General features: G+C 37.4%; 2 protein-coding genes across 5 annotated transcripts in view; one reads left to right on the forward strand and one right to left on the reverse strand.

Annotated features, from left to right (window-relative positions):
• On the reverse strand, positions 1-18,325 carry LOC110461556. The gene is made up of 9 exons (XM_021515069.1): positions 18,265-18,325; positions 10,967-12,343; positions 10,484-10,669; positions 9,251-9,397; positions 6,149-6,256; positions 5,712-5,803; positions 4,871-4,938; positions 4,293-4,564; positions 1-2,131 (listed from the first exon to the last, which is right to left on the reverse strand). Exons 2-9 carry the CDS (start codon positions 12,321-12,323, stop codon positions 1,968-1,970), a joined length of 2,394 nt encoding a protein of 797 aa, XP_021370744.1. The 5' UTR covers positions 12,324-12,343; positions 18,265-18,325; the 3' UTR covers positions 1-1,967.
• Positions 18,326-18,367: 42 nt separating this feature from the next.
• The window catches only part of LOC110461568 (transportin-1-like), a 41,845-nt gene continuing 39,326 nt past the window's right edge, over positions 18,368-20,886 (forward strand). For all 4 annotated transcript variants that reach the window (XM_021515086.1, XM_021515088.1, XM_021515087.1 and 1 more), the window contains exon 1: positions 18,368-18,505. In XM_021515086.1, coding sequence (XP_021370761.1) covers positions 18,398-18,505 — 108 coding nt within the window. In that variant the 5' untranslated portion in view covers positions 18,368-18,397. The remainder of the gene's footprint in view (positions 18,506-20,886) is intronic.

Genomic DNA, 20,886 nt, shown 5'->3' on the forward strand with positions numbered 1-20,886 from the left:
GTGACTTGACTTGACGTGACTCGAACCCGCAACCCTTCGGTCATGAGCCCAGCATCCTACCACTAGACTACCATGCCTTCCTATTGGAATTGCTACAAATGGTCATTTTTTCATCAGCTTGATTTACATGTTAATTTTTTCATCAGCTTGATTTTAGTGGTCAGTATTTAAACAGCCTGATTTAATTTATCAACGTTTCATCAGCCTCATTTAAAATATTGATTTTGCTTACCAGAAATGTTTACATTGTGAATTTTCAGTTTAATTTACAATCTTACTTTTAAATTTCAAAATAAATCATGCCAATACTCATTAAAATCACTTGACTTCAATCAAACATCTGATCAAAGAACTTATTTTACACCACAGTAAAGGGGAGATAACTCTTCAATGTTGGGAATACAACATTTACTCTTAAATGATATATTAGTTTAAATTTATATTATATTTGACTATTCATTCTAATACTTTATTATTAGTCTTACATAAACATTGTGTCTATTCAACTTTTTGTATATTTTACTCCCAATATGTTATCTAGAGCAGGAATCACAGTCAGATACCAAAAACAATATATGAGAAAGGATACATAGAATCTTATGACAGGAATCAAAAGAGAAACAAATTCTCTAGATAGGATCTAGAAACATAAACTTACAATAGAAAACAATGAACAAAATCTTCAAAAGAGAGAAATGATAAACAACATTTTATAACAAGATATGGTAACGCAATCTTTAAACAGGAAATTGTTAGACAAAATGTTACCCAATGTTCCTACTTGATCACATTAACTACTTATGCACTGTATTTACACAAACAACTGAGGTGGACCAGCCACCATTGTATAATTTCCACAAAGAACGTCAATACATATTATCAAACCTCATCAAGTATCATCAGTTTTAAATTCCAGGCCATGGTATCAAAAATTTCAGTCAAAATTTCAATATCCACAAACATATTTGTCAAATGAACATCTTTATGTACATGGACGTCAAATCAACATCTGTATTTACATGTGCGTCAAACATCTGTGTGTATACAAATCCACACTGAAATTTCACATTTTGTTTATAGCCTTGATCCTGCAGACTGTAAAATGCTTCACTAGATTACAGACTCCAGTATTTGAATGTCTTTGACTGATAAATCTCAGAACATTGACAGATCATAAACTTGTGCATGGCATTATTTGTGAGCGTTAATAACTTGTACTGGCCATTGGCTTTGTCTGGCCACTGATTTTGACAGGTCGTCTGCTTTGCTATGTAATCTAGTGAAGCAGGATACAGATAATTGATCAAACTAAATTTATTAACACAACCTCTATATTAAGTCGGACGGACAAGTAAAATGTTGTTTAATAAAAAATATCTATAAACTAACACACCTAGAATAATTATATACAACTCTGTAAAAATTAAAATTATCACATAAAAATATCATTATTTCAACACTTTATTGACAAATTGATCAACAAGTCATCATTTTTATGTTAAATATCACAGCTTTGATACAGTTTTAGTAAAAGATGTCAATATGCATTAATATGGTGTCCATGATTATATAAAATCCTATAATTGTGACCTTAAATTCACACCCGATTATACATGAGTAAGTTTCCTCATTTCATAAGCAAATATCAACGAATGTGACATATGTTTCCTGTCAAAATGTCTTTTTCCTAATACCAATTGAAAACTGTATCTAATAATAATGTATTTTGTTTGCTGCAAATAGTAAAATGATTGGTTTCAAATTTTCAAAGTTCTCAAAAATTAACTGATATTGCTTAATACATCAATAACTTTATGACATATTTTGACTTCCAAACAGACGATATATATCATACTTTCCCTTTGTTCTTAAACAAATAATAGCTTAAATTATTGTGTTTCCGGCTTCTAAAATATTTCTTTCATAAACAGCAGAAAAATTTATTCCGACAAAACTTCTTAAAGGTCTTAGGCATTAGACTCTCGTCTGCCAGATGTTTTGTTCCTTAAACTCCTCTTCTTCAGTTTTTTCTTCTTCGGAGAAGCATGTGAAGGGGAGGATGCCTCCATGTCAATCACAGCATCAGCAGCTTGTAGCAAATCTGGTACATTGTTCCCTTCTGGTCCGGAGTCTGGGGAAACAAAACAATGTACTAGATCTCAATAAGATAGGAGAGTGACAAGGCTAGTGCAATCATTAAAACCAAACTGTATTAGAATACTGCCTGGATAGGGACTTCCCCAAAAACATTTTAGTGCTGGGTGCACAGCTACGAACCCTGGGTTCCATCTTTTAATCACAGAGACGTAAAACATAAACAATTATCTTGTATGTGTTCATCCCCGCATTATGATGCCTTAATATGACCTCTTGATCATGATCACCATTGCTCTGTGGCACCAATTGGTTCAGTCATTGCCTAAACCTCCGTTGTATTTAAACAATACTGGTAATTATCAAAACTTTGAGTGGCGAATGTGATACAATAGGGCCCATTTACATACTGCAAGGTCACTGCCAGTATGGACATACAGATCTATACTTTTTTGTTTTTGGACCACCTAATTATCTGCCCAGTGTTGAAATTTGGAGATAACATGGTTTGATTTCTGAACGTAAGAATGTCACACTTTATCTATAGTAACAATAACTTTGACCCTTGACTTGCAAACCTTCAAAGCAATCTCAAGCAAACTTTTTCTGTAGGAAAGCATTTTATAAGAAATTTGAGTGTTACTGGTCTAGTTCAGCTATTGTGTAGAAACACATTTTCTATCTGCATGAGTGTTATCGACTAGCAGGAACTCAATGGAAATCAAATTTCCATTCAGGGTAAAAGCGTACGACCTTGACATTTCACCTTCAGACCTGAAAAGCAATTTCAAGTAAGCTCTTTCATTAAGGTTTGTTTGTTTTGGGTTTAACATTCTCGTAACAGCTCAGGTCATATAGAGATGGATACCTAGGGAGACGCTAACAAAATAAAGAAAGAGTAGGAAAGTGAGAAAAGGAAAAATATAGATCACTTAATGTAGTTTGTAGTGGTTCAGCAGATCAATGATGGTTCTGCAATGTACCCTAAGCAGAAACACAGAATATAATTCTACTGGGGGCTATACATTTGTTACTTCTTACAATGACATGCAGTGGGACACAGCAGGCCTATTACTTCCCCGTTCAATGACATGCAGAGGGACACAGCAGGCCGATTACTTCGGCTTACAATGCCATAGAGTGGGACACAGCAGTTCTATTACTTCCCCTTACAATTCCATGCAGTGGGACGCATCAGGCCTATTAATTCCCCTTACAATTACATGCAGTGGGACAGAGCAGGCCTATTACTTTCCCTTTCAATGACATGCAGTGGGACACAGAAGGCCTATTACTTCCGCTTACAATGCCATGCAGTTGGACACAGCAGGCCTATTTCTTCCCCTTTCAATGACATGCAGAGGGACACAGCAGGCCTATTCCTTCCCCTTTCAATGACGTGCAGTGGGACACAGAAGGCCTATTACTTCCCCGTTCAATGACATGCAGAGGGACACAGCAGGCCAATTACTTCCTCTTACAATGCCATGCTTTGGGACACAGCAGGCATATTACTTCCCCTTTCAATGACATGCAGAGGGACACAGCAGGCCGATTACTTCGGCTTACAATGCCATAGAGTGGGACACAGCAGACCTATTACTTCCCCTAACAATGCCAAACAGTTGGACACAGCAGGCCTGTTAATTCCCCTTACAATGCCATGCAGTGGGACACAGCAGGCCTATTACTTTTCCTTACAATGCCATGCAGTGGGACACAGCAGGCCTATTACTTCCCCTTTCAATGACATGCAGTGGGACACAGCAGGCCGATTACTTCCCCTTACAATGCCATACAGTGGGACACAGCAGGCCTATTACTTCCCCTTACAATGACATGCAGTGGGACACAGCAGGCCTATTACTTCCCCAATACTTCAGGTGTTTTTCCTCACTGATGCAGTGTAGATAAATTTGAAAGTTATAGTCCAATGGAAACTTGCATTTATTTAGTGTGGTAAACATAACCTTTTTCAATTTATAGCATCTATAACCTTGACCTTTTGATTGGATTTGGCAAACAGGAACTCCAGTTGAAACAGACAGACAGATGAGCAACATTATCATGTTCCCTCCAATCTTGAACAATAACCGTCTTAAGAAATATCCAAAAGAAGATAAAATGCTCCATCCACAATTCTAGTATCCTCATGAACAAAAGAAACATAAATACCACACATAAAAAATTTAACTAACCAGCTTGCTTAGTGTCAATGACGCTGACACTTTCTCGACTGGCCGGACGATCATCTGTTGCCTCTATGTATCCAGGAAGGGTCTCCTCCTCGGGAATAAATCCAGGATTGCTGTGGCCTTGACTTCCAGCAGAGGTGCCAGACGATGGGCGCTGGAGTGAGGCTGCTGACCTAGAATGGGACCCACCAGACCCAGGGCGGATCATGGATGAAGCTGATCCGGGGTGAAGAGATGCAGAGGATGCAGATCCTGGGCGTGGGGAGTTGACAGGTCTGTTGAAAATTGATGTTAATATGCAGGTGATTTAGGATTTACAGAAATGTGTTATAAAATACTTTCAAAATAATTTTTTATCAATTATTTAAATGGAAATTATATAGCAAATAAGTATATTTTTATTATTCTTACTGTTTATTACTACTATTATTCTTACTGTTTATTACTTCTATTATTCTTACTGTTTATTACTACCATTGACAAGAAGTTGTACCAGTTCCTGCCTAAACAGACTTAATGGGTTTAAATTCAAGAAGTAAACTCCTCTGGAATATATTAATCTTATTTGAGATTTGATCTACCTGAAAAAGTCTGTCCGTAGAGTCTCCACCTGAGGAAGCTGGTCATAAACTCGGTTGAAGCTGATATCCTGTAATATATAGATATAATATTCCTGTGATATACATATTTTATTACATACAGTCTGGTTTTCCTTGATTCTAATCGACTGATTCTTGGTCTCAGATTCGTGATACATTGCATACTGAGCCCATATTTCTATGGTCTTGTCTTGCAGATGACCATATTGTCCTCATGTTACTTAACTTAGATATGGATATTTTCATATAATATACTTATATGCATATTTGTTACATTTTTGTTAAAATAAACATGATGAATTCACTGATTATGTTTTAGTCATATTTACAATTTATCTTACTCAATTTATTTGGATATCTAATACCTCATTATATTCCTGTACAGTAAACCTCCAGTCAGATCAAAAAAAATAAAAAATTGTCTTCCTGTTCAAATTAAACAAAATTAAAACAAACAGTCAACTTGTTGATACGGGACAACGACGGCCAATATATTTGCAAATGCGTCAAAAGTTCAATTCGCATTAATCGTGAAACAGAGATAGGTATGTAGTTTCAGTAATCAAATTTTGTATAAATTTGAAAAATCTGAAACAAGGGTAAGCAGGGTTTGAATTATCACTAGACAGAAAATTAATGTTTTTATTATTTAAAAAAAGAAGTTTTTAAAATTCAGTCTGTAAATGGAGGTTTACCGTATATACAGATAAAATATTTCTGAAATATACAGATACAATATTTATAATATAAAAAGATATGATATTCCTGCAATATACAGGGATACATTATAACTCAAATGGGGATAATTGAGAAAAAAACATACATCATCATTGTCTGCACTTTCCAGGGACAGGTCAACTGAGGAATCTGACTGGATCTCCAAGGGGTCGGGATACAGGTCCTCGTAATAACCCTCTATAATGTAATATGGTTAGTAATTTCACTACATGTAATCTTATACATGAGAGGTTTAAATAATGCTTGCTAAATTCAAAATTTTACAAAATGTACACCTCACTGAAGAAACACATAACAGTGGAAAAGTTCTGTCTATAAAATCAAGAACATTATTTTGTGACAACCCAGTAATGCTTATACCTATCCTTACTTCTTATTGCATTCATACACAAGTAACATGACATCTATATTCATACATTTTATACAAAAGTCAAATGACATCTTCTCCTTACATTAAGTCACATGACAACTATATTTCAAACATAAGTCACATAACATAAATGTAATTCCATATCTACTAACCTTCTACATCACTTCTGTGGTCAGTTTCCTGCCAGATTGTGTCAAGTGCAGGCTTGGTCAACATTTGAGCCTTAGCCAACTTCTCCTTACGGCCATTCAGGAAGATTCCTGCAAAAATCGACATCGGTGATCCATCGTCAATACAAACGCATATAAAGCTTATAATAACAAAGGGCACTGGGTCACAAGATAGTCACAGCAATAGATCAACAGTCACAGGGTCACAAGATAGTCACAGCAATAGATCAACAGTCACAGGGTCACAAGATAGTCACAGCAATAGATCAACAGTCACAGGGTCACAAGATAGTCACAGCAATAGATCAACAGTCACAGGGTCACAAGATAGTCACAGCAATAGATCAACAGTCACAGGGTCACAAGATAGTCACAGCAATAGATCAACAGTCACAGGGTCACAAGATAGTCACAGCAATAGATCAACAGTCACAGGGTCACAAGATAGTCACAGCAATAGATCAACAGTCACAGGGTCACAAGATAGTCACAGCAATAGATCAACAGTCACAGGGTCACAAGATAGTCACAGCAATAGATCAACAGTCACAGGGTCACAAGATAGTCACAGCAATAGATCAACAGTCACAGGGTCACAAGATAGTCACAGCAATAGATCAACAGTCACAGGGTCACAAGATAGTCACAGCAATAGATCAACAGTCACAGGGTCACAAGATAGTCACAGCAATAGATCAACAGTCACAGGGTCACAAGATAGTCACAGCAATAGATCAACAGTCACAGGGTCACAAGATAGTCACAGCAATAGATCAACAGTCACAGGGTCACAAGATAGTCACAGCAATAGATCAACAGTCACAGGGTCACAAGATAGTCACAGCAATAGATCAACAGTCACAGGGTCACAAGATAGTCACAGCAATAGATCAACAGTCACAGGGTCACAAGATAGTCACAGCAATAGATCAACAGTCACAGGGTCACAAGATAGTCACAGCAATAGATCAACAGTCACAGGGTCACAAGATAGTCACAGCAATAGATCAACAGTCACAGGGTCACAAGATAGTCACAGCAATAGATCAACAGTCACAGGGTCACAAGATAGTCACAGCAATAGATCAACAGTCACAGGGTCACAAGATAGTCACAGCAATAGATCAACAGTCACAGGGTCACAAGATAGTCACAGCAATAGATCAACAGTCACAGGGTCACAAGATAGTCACAGCAATAGATCAACAGTCACAGGGTCACAAGATAGTCACAGCAATAGATCAACAGTCACAGGGTCACAAGATAGTCACAGCAATAGATCAACAGTCACAGGGTCACAAGATAGTCACAGCAATAGATCAACAGTCACAGGGTCACAAGATAGTCACAGCAATAGATCAACAGTCACAGGGTCACAAGATAGTCACAGCAATAGATCAACAGTCACAGGGTCACAAGATAGTCACAGCAATAGATCAACAGTCACAGGGTCACAAGATAGTCACAGCAATAGATCAACAGTCACAGGGTCACAAGATAGTCACAGCAATAGATCAACAGTCACAGGGTCACAAGATAGTCACAGCAATAGATCAACAGTCACAGGGTCACAAGATAGTCACAGCAATAGATCAACAGTCACAGGGTCACAAGATAGTCACAGCAATAGATCAACAGTCACAGGGTCACAAGATAGTCACAGCAATAGATCAACAGTCACAGGGTCACAAGATAGTCACAGCAATAGATCAACAGTCACAGGGTCACAAGATAGTCACAGCAATAGATCAACAGTCACAGGGTCACAAGATAGTCACAGCAATAGATCAACAGTCACAGGGTCACAAGATAGTCACAGCAATAGATCAACAGTCACAGGGTCACAAGATAGTCACAGCAATAGATCAACAGTCACAGGGTCACAAGATAGTCACAGCAATAGATCAACAGTCACAGGGTCACAAGATAGTCACAGCAATAGATCAACAGTCACAGGGTCACAAGATAGTCACAGCAATAGATCAACAGTCACAGGGTCACAAGATAGTCACAGCAATAGATCAACAGTCACAGGGTCACAAGATAGTCACAGCAATAGATCAACAGTCACAGGGTCACAAGATAGTCACAGCAATAGATCAACAGTCACAGGGTCACAAGATAGTCACAGAAATAGATCAACAGTCACAGGGTCACAAGATAGTCACAGAAATAGATCAACAGTCACAGGGTCACAAGATAGTCACAGCAATAGATCAACAGTCACAGGGTCAGAAGATAGTCACAGGAATAGATCAACAGTCACAGGGTCCCAAGATAGTCACAGAAATAGATCAACAGTCACAGGGTCACAAGATAGTCACAGCAATAAATCATGATCAACAGCAGATTAAGCTTCAAAGCATGCTACTATTCAAAGGTTTTATTAATGAAATTCAACACTTGCACCAAACTGTAAACAATGCTGAGGTGAGTATACATAAGCCTTCCGTTCTATAATAATAATAGTTCAAGGTTCTTATAAACCGCTTTATCACAACCTAGTTCGTAGCCGTGGTTATAGGGCCTTTGCAACCAGCCAATAACTTTCTCAACTCCCTGGGGAGCATACAGCCGGTGCTGCCATTTCGGCACTCACAGCTAGCATTCTACAATTCTAGCACTGTCCAACGACGTACTCATTTACAGCTGAGTAGACTGGAACAAGCTGATTAAAGTATCTTTCTCAAAGATACAACACAGTGCCATGCCATGACTCGAACCCGCAACCCTTCGGTCACGAGCCCGGCGTTCTACCACTAGACTTCCTTTACCTCCTTCTATGAGTAAATAAACTAAAAACGATTGTAGCCTTTTGATTATCATATTACCAATCATACATGTCTCACCTTAACTGTTGCAAGGACAAGACCTTCTCACATCCAAAGTGGGAGTTAAACCCCAGCCATCTTGATAAACGGCGATTTTGCTATCTACTGTGCCACATGATCATCCATTAACTTCTATCCCGTACAAATAGTAAAGGAATTGGAAATAAATCTTAAAATTATCCCATCATTAGTAACTTTTTAAGGACATAATTAAAATTGTTAACAGGTTTATTCCTGCAGATTGGTGACTTACCCATGCAGTACATCTTGAGCAGCATGCGTTTCTTGATGGGGTTGACGAGGATGAGGTCATAGTCCCGCTGGGCCAGCCTCTGTGTGAACGACGGCATCAATTTGAGGAACTCTTGGGACGTGTAACGTATCGACTCCTTCACCGTTTCTGTAATAGCAATAGTAGAGCGTGATATGACATGACAACAAAAAAGCATACAACACTAGATACCACTGGTTTCATACGTGGGAAGTATGAGTGAAAATATTCACAATATTCTGCATGCCATCAGATGGGAAATTAAAGGCATTAAACCTGACAAACATTAAATTTTCTATTAATTACATATTTATAGCAAAGATAAAGTACAAGGATGATCATGTATAAAAAAAATAGTAGAAATAGGTAGCATATTTTTTCTGCAAAACACTAATATCGTCATGCTTAACACGAAAGCTGTGCACTTTTTACTTTGTAATATGGGCTACTCGATGAAAACCTATGAGTTTCTGCTATTATCTGGCAAGATTTTGTTACAAGAATGTAATCTGCGACTTAAAATTCAGTGAAAGGAAAGTATTGTTCTGATTGGTCAGTACTAAATGTGATGTCTTCACATGTGAAGTTATAACATCTATATGTATTAAACATATCGTCACTGCAGTGAAGATAAGTTTTTATCAAGTTGAATCATTCTTATGTTTCAAGGGTAAAATGTTATTAACAGGTTTTTTGAGGCTTTCACTTTAGCAGAATTATTTCTTTGTTAAATACAGTAATGGGTAACTCAAACAAAACTGTGGTTTGTTTTTGAAGCATTGTAAACATTCATGACAATAAAATCTTGTGTTCCAACCACTCATGGAAGATTTCTCTGACATGACAACCAATATATATAGTCATGTAACAGAAGTCATTGAACACTAATACTTAAGTTACGAGTCTGAATGAATTGAAGCCCTGCCTTTTGTCCAGGAGTGACAATTCTACTAAAATCGGCCTGTGGACTATAGATAGTACTGTTAATATGTAACTGTACACCCCTAATGTGACCTTAATCAACATTTCATAACTTATCCTCTTTAGAGATGACCTATGGAGGCTACCTGTGTTAAAGAATATTGTTTCAACCTTGACCTCAAAAGTCCAATAAGAACGGCTTTACTACATGTACCAAAAACAACGTGTGTAGTACAACGTTGTGTTTTACATTAAAAATACAGTATGCACAGTAACTACTTTTCAGGAACTAACCAGCAAACAAAGATTTCTGTGAAAGGTCAGAGTGCACATCAATCATCTCATCCAGTAAATCCCACATAATGCCGTGGAGGGCATCGCCAAGGTACTCCGCCTCTCGACAGTACACATTCAGGACCTTGATCTGCTGGGCCAGATCGTGAACTTGGGCAAATATTTGGGGTGATTCCTTTGTCTTGTCTGTAATACAAAAAAAACCAATAAAATGCTTGTTAAACCAAAGTGAAAACTATTAAACTTAAAGAATAAACATAATCTCATGTCTTAATGATGAAATTTTTGCATAGTTTTGTTTCAATGGATGATTCAATTATCAACAATGTTATTGAATTCAAAACATTTTCATGATCCACTGACATTGCATACAAGTTCTTCATTGGGAAATTTAAACAAAAGACCATTAATCCAGTAAAATTTAAAGAAAATCCAAAGAGTGATCACAGTTGTTACACACATACTGTATGTTTCTATACTTACCCAAAACAATGCGGGCCCTAAGGAAAGTCTTCAGGAACTTCCTGGCCTCTGGACTGATGTAATCCTCATCTGAGCTGGTGAAGGTAGGCCACAGAGGCAGCTTGGTCTTGTTACAGCAATGTCGGATCTTGTAGAATATCAAATATATGGAAAATATGATCCAAATCAAAGCCCAGCACCCCATACACAGAGCTACCAACCACATACTGTAACTAGGCGTCATCCAGGGATTGTCCAGTGTGTAGGCATTAAACTCTGTCTTCATGGCACCGATAAGGGTCAGGCCAAACAGGACAAGGTAGCTCATCACTAGCATTACGTTGAAACTGGTCAGTCTGTAGGGTCGGATGAAGAGGAAAAGGACAAAGAATATAGCGAGGAATGCTGCCAGAGTCCAGGCTTGGGTAACAATGTTCTTAAACGTTGCCACATAAATGATCAACAGAATCATCTTCACGATCTGTATGATCACTCGGTGGTAAATACCCCAGAAACGAAATGATGAGTACAGGTACATGTCGCTGTACAACCAGGCTTTACTCAAACCTATTTTGTACTCCGACTCCTTCAAAAGCAGAAATGACTCATGGTGTTTGCTGCATGAGCCGACAGATTCTCTCCGCACCTTGAAGACGATGTAGACAGGAAACACAACAAAGAGAAAAACAGCAATAATGATACCGAATGTCACATACAGCCAGTGCATGCCTGTAAAACAGACGATCTCATTCATCACGTCCACTCTGTTAGCGTCTGTACACTGACACAGGTGGGCTATGGTCGTCCCCAGAGGCAGTGTAAGCACTTGTACCAGGAAGAAGAATATACGCCGTACCCATGCTAACTTGTTTCCGAGTCGTCTGGGCTGATGGACTTTCAAGAAAGCATAGAAGGCTACAAACAGCAGTGCTAAGCCTGCTACGACTGAAAACCAGCCAACAGCAATATACCAGTATGACAGAGGAACAGATGTACTTGGAGTGTAGTAGCTTTTCAAATCAATCCAGATATTCTTATGTAACTTGGTAAACTCCCAAACATCTAGATTGAACAAGAAGAAAAAGTATGCCTTTGCCAGCCAGTCAGATGAGTAAGTCCAGCGAAGGGCCATGGACTGTATCAGGGCAAATATCTGCAGGAAGTCAAGTGTCAGTAAAATGGCATCCTGCCAAACCAAAGACACGCCCCTCCACTTCCTGTTTTCCATCTCAAGGATTTCTTCTTCAAATTTTTCCTCCACCTCATTGGTTTCTTGTTCATCTTGAAATGTCTTTGGTTCCTTTCGCAACTCCATTGGGTGAAATGTAAATTCACGCTGGAGGAGAGGAACTACTTCTTTCTTCCTATAAACTTCCATAACTGTTCTGTGTATTTAACCTGTAAAATAAAGCAATACTAGTTCAGGAAATCACCTGCTCAATGAGTTGGCATATTGTTATGTAATAATTTGTGATTTAAAGTGTGAAATATGGCACTGTACAAAAGTAAAACTGCATAATAAACACATAAACATACGTTTCTAAGGTAGCAGATTCAATAGAAAATGAGTTTGACCCTCACAGCTTGTACATGTTCATTGCTAACTCAAATGTAATTCTTAAGAAGCACTTAATCATTTAATGGAACTATGCATCTTAGATATCATGATACAGTTTGAAGTCATGACACAGCCATATTTATGATACATATACATTTGTGGTTATCATTATTTATTGCACCTGTTTAATTTGCACTAGCAAGACCAGCATGTTGCTTGATTGGAATAAATGTAATGTTGATGGGCTCACCAGCATACATTGGATTGACCAGTTTTGCAAGAATCAGTGATATTGGGTGAAGTGTGACTGAATTTGGTGGCTAAATAAATATTTATAACGGAAAAAGACTTCAAATATTTATGAATTAGTTTTCGAATTGCCAGCTAGTATGATGATGAAGAATAGACAATTTGCATATGATTTGTCCCAGGATTTACGACCTCTACGTTTACACGGCAAGATATACAGACATTTAATTAATCACTCGATTTAATAATTAGTCAGTCACCTACAAGTGTACTCCGATGTCTACCAGGCAGTCAACTTGTCCACAGGAAATACAACTTCTTAATTTTAAGTGAAGAAAAAAACAGTCTTATTCCTGAAAGAGATGAAACTCCTCTATGCTCCTCAAAGTTTCCAAATAGAGCTTATAGTCCTAACATGGTCTCCATTAAGGATGTAACAGGAGAACATCTTCTGAGTGAATACTTGATGATAGCATAAAAGTATAGGTCTTACTGTTTTATTTTTTCAAAGATCAAAATTATGTAGGTTTTGGTTTTATCATAAAGGAGATTTTGCATGAGTAAATAATTACAGAAAGTTGATACATTTAAAAAAAGAGCATGTGAATAAAGAGTGTTTATTCTAAAAATGTTAACATACCTGAATACAAGGTCTATAAGAACTTCATTAACTGTACATACAAGCCTTTTTTCCTTGTCGCATCTCTTTTTAAAATTAGAGCCAGTGTTGTTGTTTTTCCAGAAAGTTTATATTGCATTCCTAGTGGTCTATAGTAATATTTTTTCGCTAAGTATTACTTAATTGTTTCATTTAGCATATACCTGTGAGTTTATTCAAACTAGTAGGCCCTATTTTGGAACACATATAGTTTAGTGATCCCCAATAAATGGTGTCAATTTTCCCAGAGGGACTCTGGCTATACAGTATAATTCACTCCAGAATAACATTTAGGATGTTCAGGTTTGTTCAATTTAAAAACATGAAAATGAGCTTCTTGAAAATTTTGTATTGAAAAAAATGGTACTTTTCAAAAAAACAAAACAAACAATTCTTTGATCTGAAACCAGGCACAATATCATATCTAAAAGACACAATTTCCTTTTCAAATTGCTAGTCATTGTCAAATTCATCACATGCAGACTTGCGACATTCATACCAACTTGGAATTGTCATTGAGGAAGAGTGTTGCAGCATGGAATATCAACAAATGGACAGAAATCATCTATTTAGATGTCCTTCAACAATTTATTTTTTTAAATGTGGTAACTTTTGTAACGTCACTATGTTTACGTTGTTTATACTCAGGATTATCTTTAATAATGGTTATTGTGTTCCCGTGCATCGTTGGCTTGTTTTGTTAAATCAAACATTAGTACTACCGACAGCATGGCGTTTTGGTATAAATGGAGGTCATTGTTTACATTAGAAGCCGTAACGAACTTCAGTCAGATATAATTCCTACTGCTAGAATTGAAAGAAATAAGGCTTATTGTTGAGTATCTATATGTCAGATTTACTTTGTAAGCCAGTATAATAGTGAAACTGAGCTATATTGGAAGTTTTAGTGCATATGTACAGAACAAGAGTGAGATGCATTGATATTGACTTGTATTAATCTTGCAACTGTCATACTTATATGGCTCCAGTACTCCTATGTATATAAATAAACATTATAGAACTGTTCATTTGGCGTTTGTTCACTGTCACTGAGTGGGTTCAAAGTAGTATCCAGTTTAGAGTAGCCTTGCTTACAAGAGGCTGAAGAGACCACACTGACCAGGGGCCATGAAGAGACCCCATTGACCAGGGACCAAGAAGAGACCCCATTGACCAGGGGCCATGAAGAGACCACATTGACCAGGGGCCATGAAGAGACCCCATTGACCAGGGGCCAAGAAGAGACCCCATTGACCAGGGGCCAAGAAGAGACCCCATTGACCGGGGGCCAAGAAGAGACCCCATTGACCAGGGGCCATGAAGAGACCACATTGACCAGGGACCAAGAAGAGACCCCATTGACCAGGGGCCAAGAAGAGACCACATTGACCAGGGGCCAAGAAGAGACCCCATTGACCAGGGGCCATGAAGAGACCACATTGACCAGGGGCCATAAAGAGACCACCTTGACCAGGGGCTAAGAAGAGATCCCATTGACCAGGGGCTAAGAAGAGTCCCTATTGACCAAGGGTGAAGGGTTGGCTATCTTGCTACAAATTATAGGTCTTGATAGAGATAGACCCGACCACGCTACACTTTCAACAATTGTTTCCTTGGCCTTTAATCTTTCCGAAAAAAACACTGAATTTTATCAACCAAGGAATCAAAACCACCGAAATCACAAAAAAAATGTTTTGTAAGGTAGGTCTTGAAACCACCAACACCGCGAAAAAATGACACCACATGCAAGGCAAACAAACATACTAAACGAAGAATTTAAATCTGCCTTCACCACAGAACAGGACTGCCCCATACCACCCAAAGGACCTTCTCCACACCCTCTCATGCCAGAAATACACATTACAATACAAGGCATCAATAAACTACTCAACAAAATCAACCCACATAAAGCAACAGGACCTGACAATATACACGGCAGAATACTTAGAAATTAAGTGACATCACAGCACCCATTCTCACAAAAATCTTCACCCGCCCACTCACTACCATCAGATTCGAAACACGCAAACGTCAACCCAGTATACAAAAAAGGACACAAGTACAACCCAGCAAATTACAGACCAATATCACTAACCTGCATGACATGTAAACTCATGGAACATATCATAAGCGCAACAATGACACATCTGGAGAACAACAACATATTATATGACCTACAACACGGCTTTAGATCCTCAGATCCTGTGAAACACAGCTTACCACATTTATACACAATGTTACACATCTTGTATCAAACAACAACATTAACAAACAGACAGACATCATCATAATGGACTTTGACAAAGTCCCACACAAACGACTACAGTACAAACTCAAATATTACGGGATAACAAGGAACACACACGCATCGATCACAGACTTTCTCTCATTCTGCACCCAAACAGTAGTACTTGAGGGCAAAAAATCAGATAAAATACAAGTAACCTCTGGGGTCCCTCAAGGAACCTGTTTGGGCCCCATCCTCTTCCTCATCTAAATCAATGACTTGCATGAATACATACAATAAAGTTCACTGAGACTCTTTGCAGATGACAGCATCATATACAAGACGATAAAAAACAAAGAAGACATACTAAAACTACAACATGACCTTGACGCAGTAGGACAATGGGAGACAGACTGGCTAATGAAACTTCACCCTGACAAATGCAACATACTCAACATTACACCGAAACGCAACAAAATACACCATGACTACAAACTCCACAACCACACATTATACCAAGTAGAATCCAGCAAATACCTAGGCTTAACATTACAAAATAACCTACGATGGGACAAACATATTAACAACATTTCAGCCAAGGCAAATAGGTCCCAAGGTTTTCTAAAACGCAACTTAAAAATAAACTCACCACTTATAAAAGAAAATGCATACAAAGCACTAGTCAGACCAAAACTTAAATACTGCTCTTCCATTTGGGATCCACACGACACAAGCCAAATAGAAACAAGAGGCCCAAGGGCCTTAGTGGTCACCTGAGTTATATCATAGGTACTGGTAGCTTTATTTTATTGTTTAGATGTGATGTGGAAATCAGCAGGTAAACTAAGTGAAATACAATACTCAAAGGATAAGAATTTTAAAATATTGGTAAATGTTACCTTTGGGGCCCCGCCCTAGCCCATGGGGATGGGGCAGGAATTCAAATTTTACAATGTAATACCATCATCCACCAAAGATGATTCTGACCAAGTTTGAATAAATTTCTGCTGAAAATGGAAAAAATATACCTAAAAGTGTTATTTCCCTATATAAGGGGTCCTGAAATTGACAATTTCAATAAAGCTCCTGATGATCTTTCTATCCATGCACTGAAGATTTTTGAAATATTGGTTAATTTTCCCTTTGGGGCCCCGTCCTGATCCCTAGGGTTGGGGTAGGAATCCCAATTTTACAATTTTGTAGCCTCATCTACCAAGGATGATTCTTACGAAGTTTGAAAAATTCCATCCACTTATTCTTGAGAAGAAGTTGAAAATGTAAAAAGTTTACGCACGCTGGACAGCGACGAACGGAAAGTGATCGGAATAGGTCACTTGAGCAAAGCTCAGGTGACCTTAAAACACAGCAAAGAGCAGCACGCTACGTAAACAACATATACCACAACACCAGCTCAGTTACAGACATGATCCACAAACTACAATGGCCAACACTACAAACATGGCATTTTCACACAAGAATGATCCTTTTTTACAAAACTGTACACCAAATCGTAGAGCTCTATAAACCCAACATATATACTCACACCTGTAGACGCTGGAACCAGACATGCACACCCTTATGCTTTGCAAACACATATATCTGCTATAAAGGACACCTACAAATATTCATTCTTTCCACACACAATAACACAATGGAATCTCCTTCCCATAGCAGCAGTACAATGCACAACACTAGAGGACTCCAAGGCACACATACCCTATGCAGAAAGCCCTTGAAGCCCTCATCACACGCTAAAGCAATACGTCAGCTTTTACCTTTTATCTATACCCTTCACACACAAAAAATCACTGTAAATAACCCCTTTTTTCACGCCTCTGTGATAGGACCACCGAAGACATAATCGTTCACATTGATGGAGCCCCTGCCCCCTAAAGAAGAAGAAGGTATGTAGGTATTTCTAGGTATTTCTTAACTGCCCTGACCGACACCCGCTGTCATTCTCAATGCCTTAACATTTAATATGGACAACTAGTTTTGTCATTCATAGTAACGCAATGTCTAAAATACCACATGCACATTTTTTGCTCTTAATGTTTAAGAACCCTTTCATTTTTTATTTTATTTTTTGTATAAAAAATGTCACTTTATATTTTTACCAATTTATGAGGTTGTGCCCATATAAATTTCCATTGCAGAGTAAACAGGAATGAATTACAAGCTGTATAGTGTGGTAAAATTAAAGACTAAACATTGTTCAAAAACAATGTGAAATACGTTTCTCGTTTTTACTTGTTTAAGTTCTGAGTACCAGTACTGCAGTACAGCACAGGAGCCTTGAAGTTCTGCCAATAATGAATCATAACAGTAATAGGCCTACACAAAAAATACCTATACTATGCTCAAAAAATATTTTTTAAGCACAAATTATAGGTGTTTTTATATATATATTACTGTTATTATTCATTATTGACAGAACTTCAGGCTCCTGTGAGCAGGTGAGTACAGAAACAACCAGGAACTATCAAAAAAATTAAATAAATAACGTTTGTCTTTCAAAATTGAGTTGTGACATTCTGTATCATATATACTTATGTGTTAAAAACGTTAATATTTGCCCTAAATATCATAAAAATATTCAAACATATCAATATTTAACCTATTTTCACCTGTAATAAAGTCTTGTTGTGCGTTGTCCACCATTTTGTAGCGTCATGGAGTCGGTTCGTTCCGGGAACTTCCGGAAAATCATTCTTACCGGAACTCGGCGGGCATTCCCGAACCAGTAACGTAAAAGATCAAATGGGCAAGATGGCGTGGCAGCCGGAGGAGAATGGTCTCCGACAAATCCTTCAGCTGTTGAAAGAGTCACAATCTCCTGATACTGCCACACAGAGGAATGTTCAACAAGTATCCTTTATTAATCATTTGATCCCCTGATAATTTTCTCTGTGGATGTTACATTGTCTTTTTAAATACTCATTTTGTTCATCACACGTGTTTCGCGCGAATATTGAGCTTTTATCCAACTCACGGTTAATTTTTTGCCAATTCATCACTGTATGTAATACGTTTTATGATTTTGTATTATATAAGAACTGAGGAGAAACATAGTGGCGATGATCGTGGCTTAATATTGTCTCTTATTATTGATATAAATTGTTGTTGAGTTCTTATAATCAGATGTAGACCAACCGTGATGTAAGCATTCACGTGATACGGGACCTCATTTCAACAGAACTGAGGTTTCTATTGGCTCGACTTTCTATAAAGTTATTCATCGGAATGTCGACTTTAACATTACTAAATATTGGAATCAATCTATGATGGTTTGGCGGAAGGTCTTGTGTTCATGGTTGTGATTGTGAAGTGTTGCTCATGTTTCATCTATAATAATAATGAGTTCATAATTAATTTTAAGAAAATATCCCAGACACGATACGCAACACTTCCAAAAACACAAGTATGGTAATGTGTTGCAATTTTAGAGCCCAACTTTATATAGACCTAGATACCTTATCATTATCATGTTTATTGAACTCAGATTGAAGGGTATGCTACTATGGTATACTTTTCTGATGAAAATTGTGTGCATGAGGCCCATAGTACACATTACATATTTTGACCCATCATGGAGCCAGTATATAGTCACTGAGTCACACATATTAAGTCCTTAATTGAAAAAATGCACCTGTGGGTAATGTTCACAGAGAAAATTTAACATACACAATTTCTTCTTGTCATTATTATTCCAGGAGGAAAGTATTGAATCAAGAGATAAAAGCAGAATTAAATGTCCATCTTTAAGCTCAACACGATTAAAAGTTCTACAACACTTGAGGAGGGGATCAATAGTCTGATATAAATTATAATTCACAGCTGGGTTGGTTTCAGAACAAGTATAGCCTTCATTAACTGCACAATAGGTACAATAGTGTGTGCATGTCTTAATTACACTATATAGTATATTAAAAGACAGTTTGATGCAACAAAAGCATTGATTATGAACATCAGATCCTGTTGGTTTCACTACCAAATAAATGTCAAAGCTGGTACATTCCTCTGCACGAATACAATAAATTTTGTTGGCTATGAGGTGATGGATATCCTCAGATGAAAATGACAGTTTAATTAACTTGTTCATGTTGGACATGTGTAGGCCTAATTCTAAATTTGTTCTTGTTGGACATGTGTAGACCTAATTCTAACTGTAGGTTCTAACACTAGCCATATTTTGACCATATTGATAAGAATTGATTTCTTTTGAGCTCTGATACCATATTGATGATTTCTTAAATGGAAGGAGGGGGTTTTAAAACATGGAAAAGAATATCAATAACTACATTGTATGTCTCCTCCTTTCATAAATGAAATTTGAGGGTATTTCTTTTACAAATGGTGTTCAGTTCATTATATTTAACAATTGACAGCATCCATAGATCACTTACACCATCTTAATTTTAAAGATATTAAACAAACTTCAAGCAAAACTTAAGAAATAAAACATGCTAGTGCTAATGTTTCTAATTGTTCTCCATTCATGAAATGGATGAGCCTGTTATTATTTATTAATTTTGGTTTGTCTGTCTGTCACGCTTCGTTTCCGTGCAATAACTGCAACAAATAATAACCAATTTTCTTCAAACTTGGTAACATGGTTAAATGCCTTAAGGGATTGGCCAAGTTTGATTACCACATTCAGCAGTTTTTATGATAGCAGAGTTATGGCCCCTTGAATAACGAAAAACATCATTATCTGCTGTTCCTGTTCTTTAACTCTCGCAAATATTATCCGATTGTCTTGAAACTTAATTAGTTATAGGGTTCAAAGCATTAAGGGCTCGGCCAAGTTTGACAACCACTTTAATCGGACTCCATTTGGCAGAGTTATGGTCCCTTTATTAAAGAAAAACATCATTATCTGCAGTTTCCGCTTAATCACTCTAGCAAATATTAACCAAGTTCCTTCAAACTTGATAACAATGTTTGTGTTAACAATGTTTGTGTTCCTCTGTTTTTCCACTCATCTTGGACACTCATTGGTTTTTGTGTGATAATTACTGTAGATAGTGTGCAGATATTTCAACCAAATTCCATATGCACATCCGACTTATGGTAAGTTTGCCAACCGGTTTGTAAATTCTGATGGATTAAATGATTAATTTACACCGTAATACTTGCATGTTCAATAAAAAGTCAAACTTCTATGTAAGGCTTTTTTTTCCTTCAAGTTCTAAGCTATACATTATGTCTCAACAGCACGATAATCACATGTTTAAACCTAACCTCAA

Source organism: Mizuhopecten yessoensis, unplaced genomic scaffold (genome assembly GCF_002113885.1).
Source record: "Mizuhopecten yessoensis strain PY_sf001 unplaced genomic scaffold, ASM211388v2 scaffold10635, whole genome shotgun sequence".
In the NCBI taxonomy this organism is placed as follows: Eukaryota; Metazoa; Mollusca; class Bivalvia; order Pectinida; family Pectinidae; genus Mizuhopecten; species Mizuhopecten yessoensis.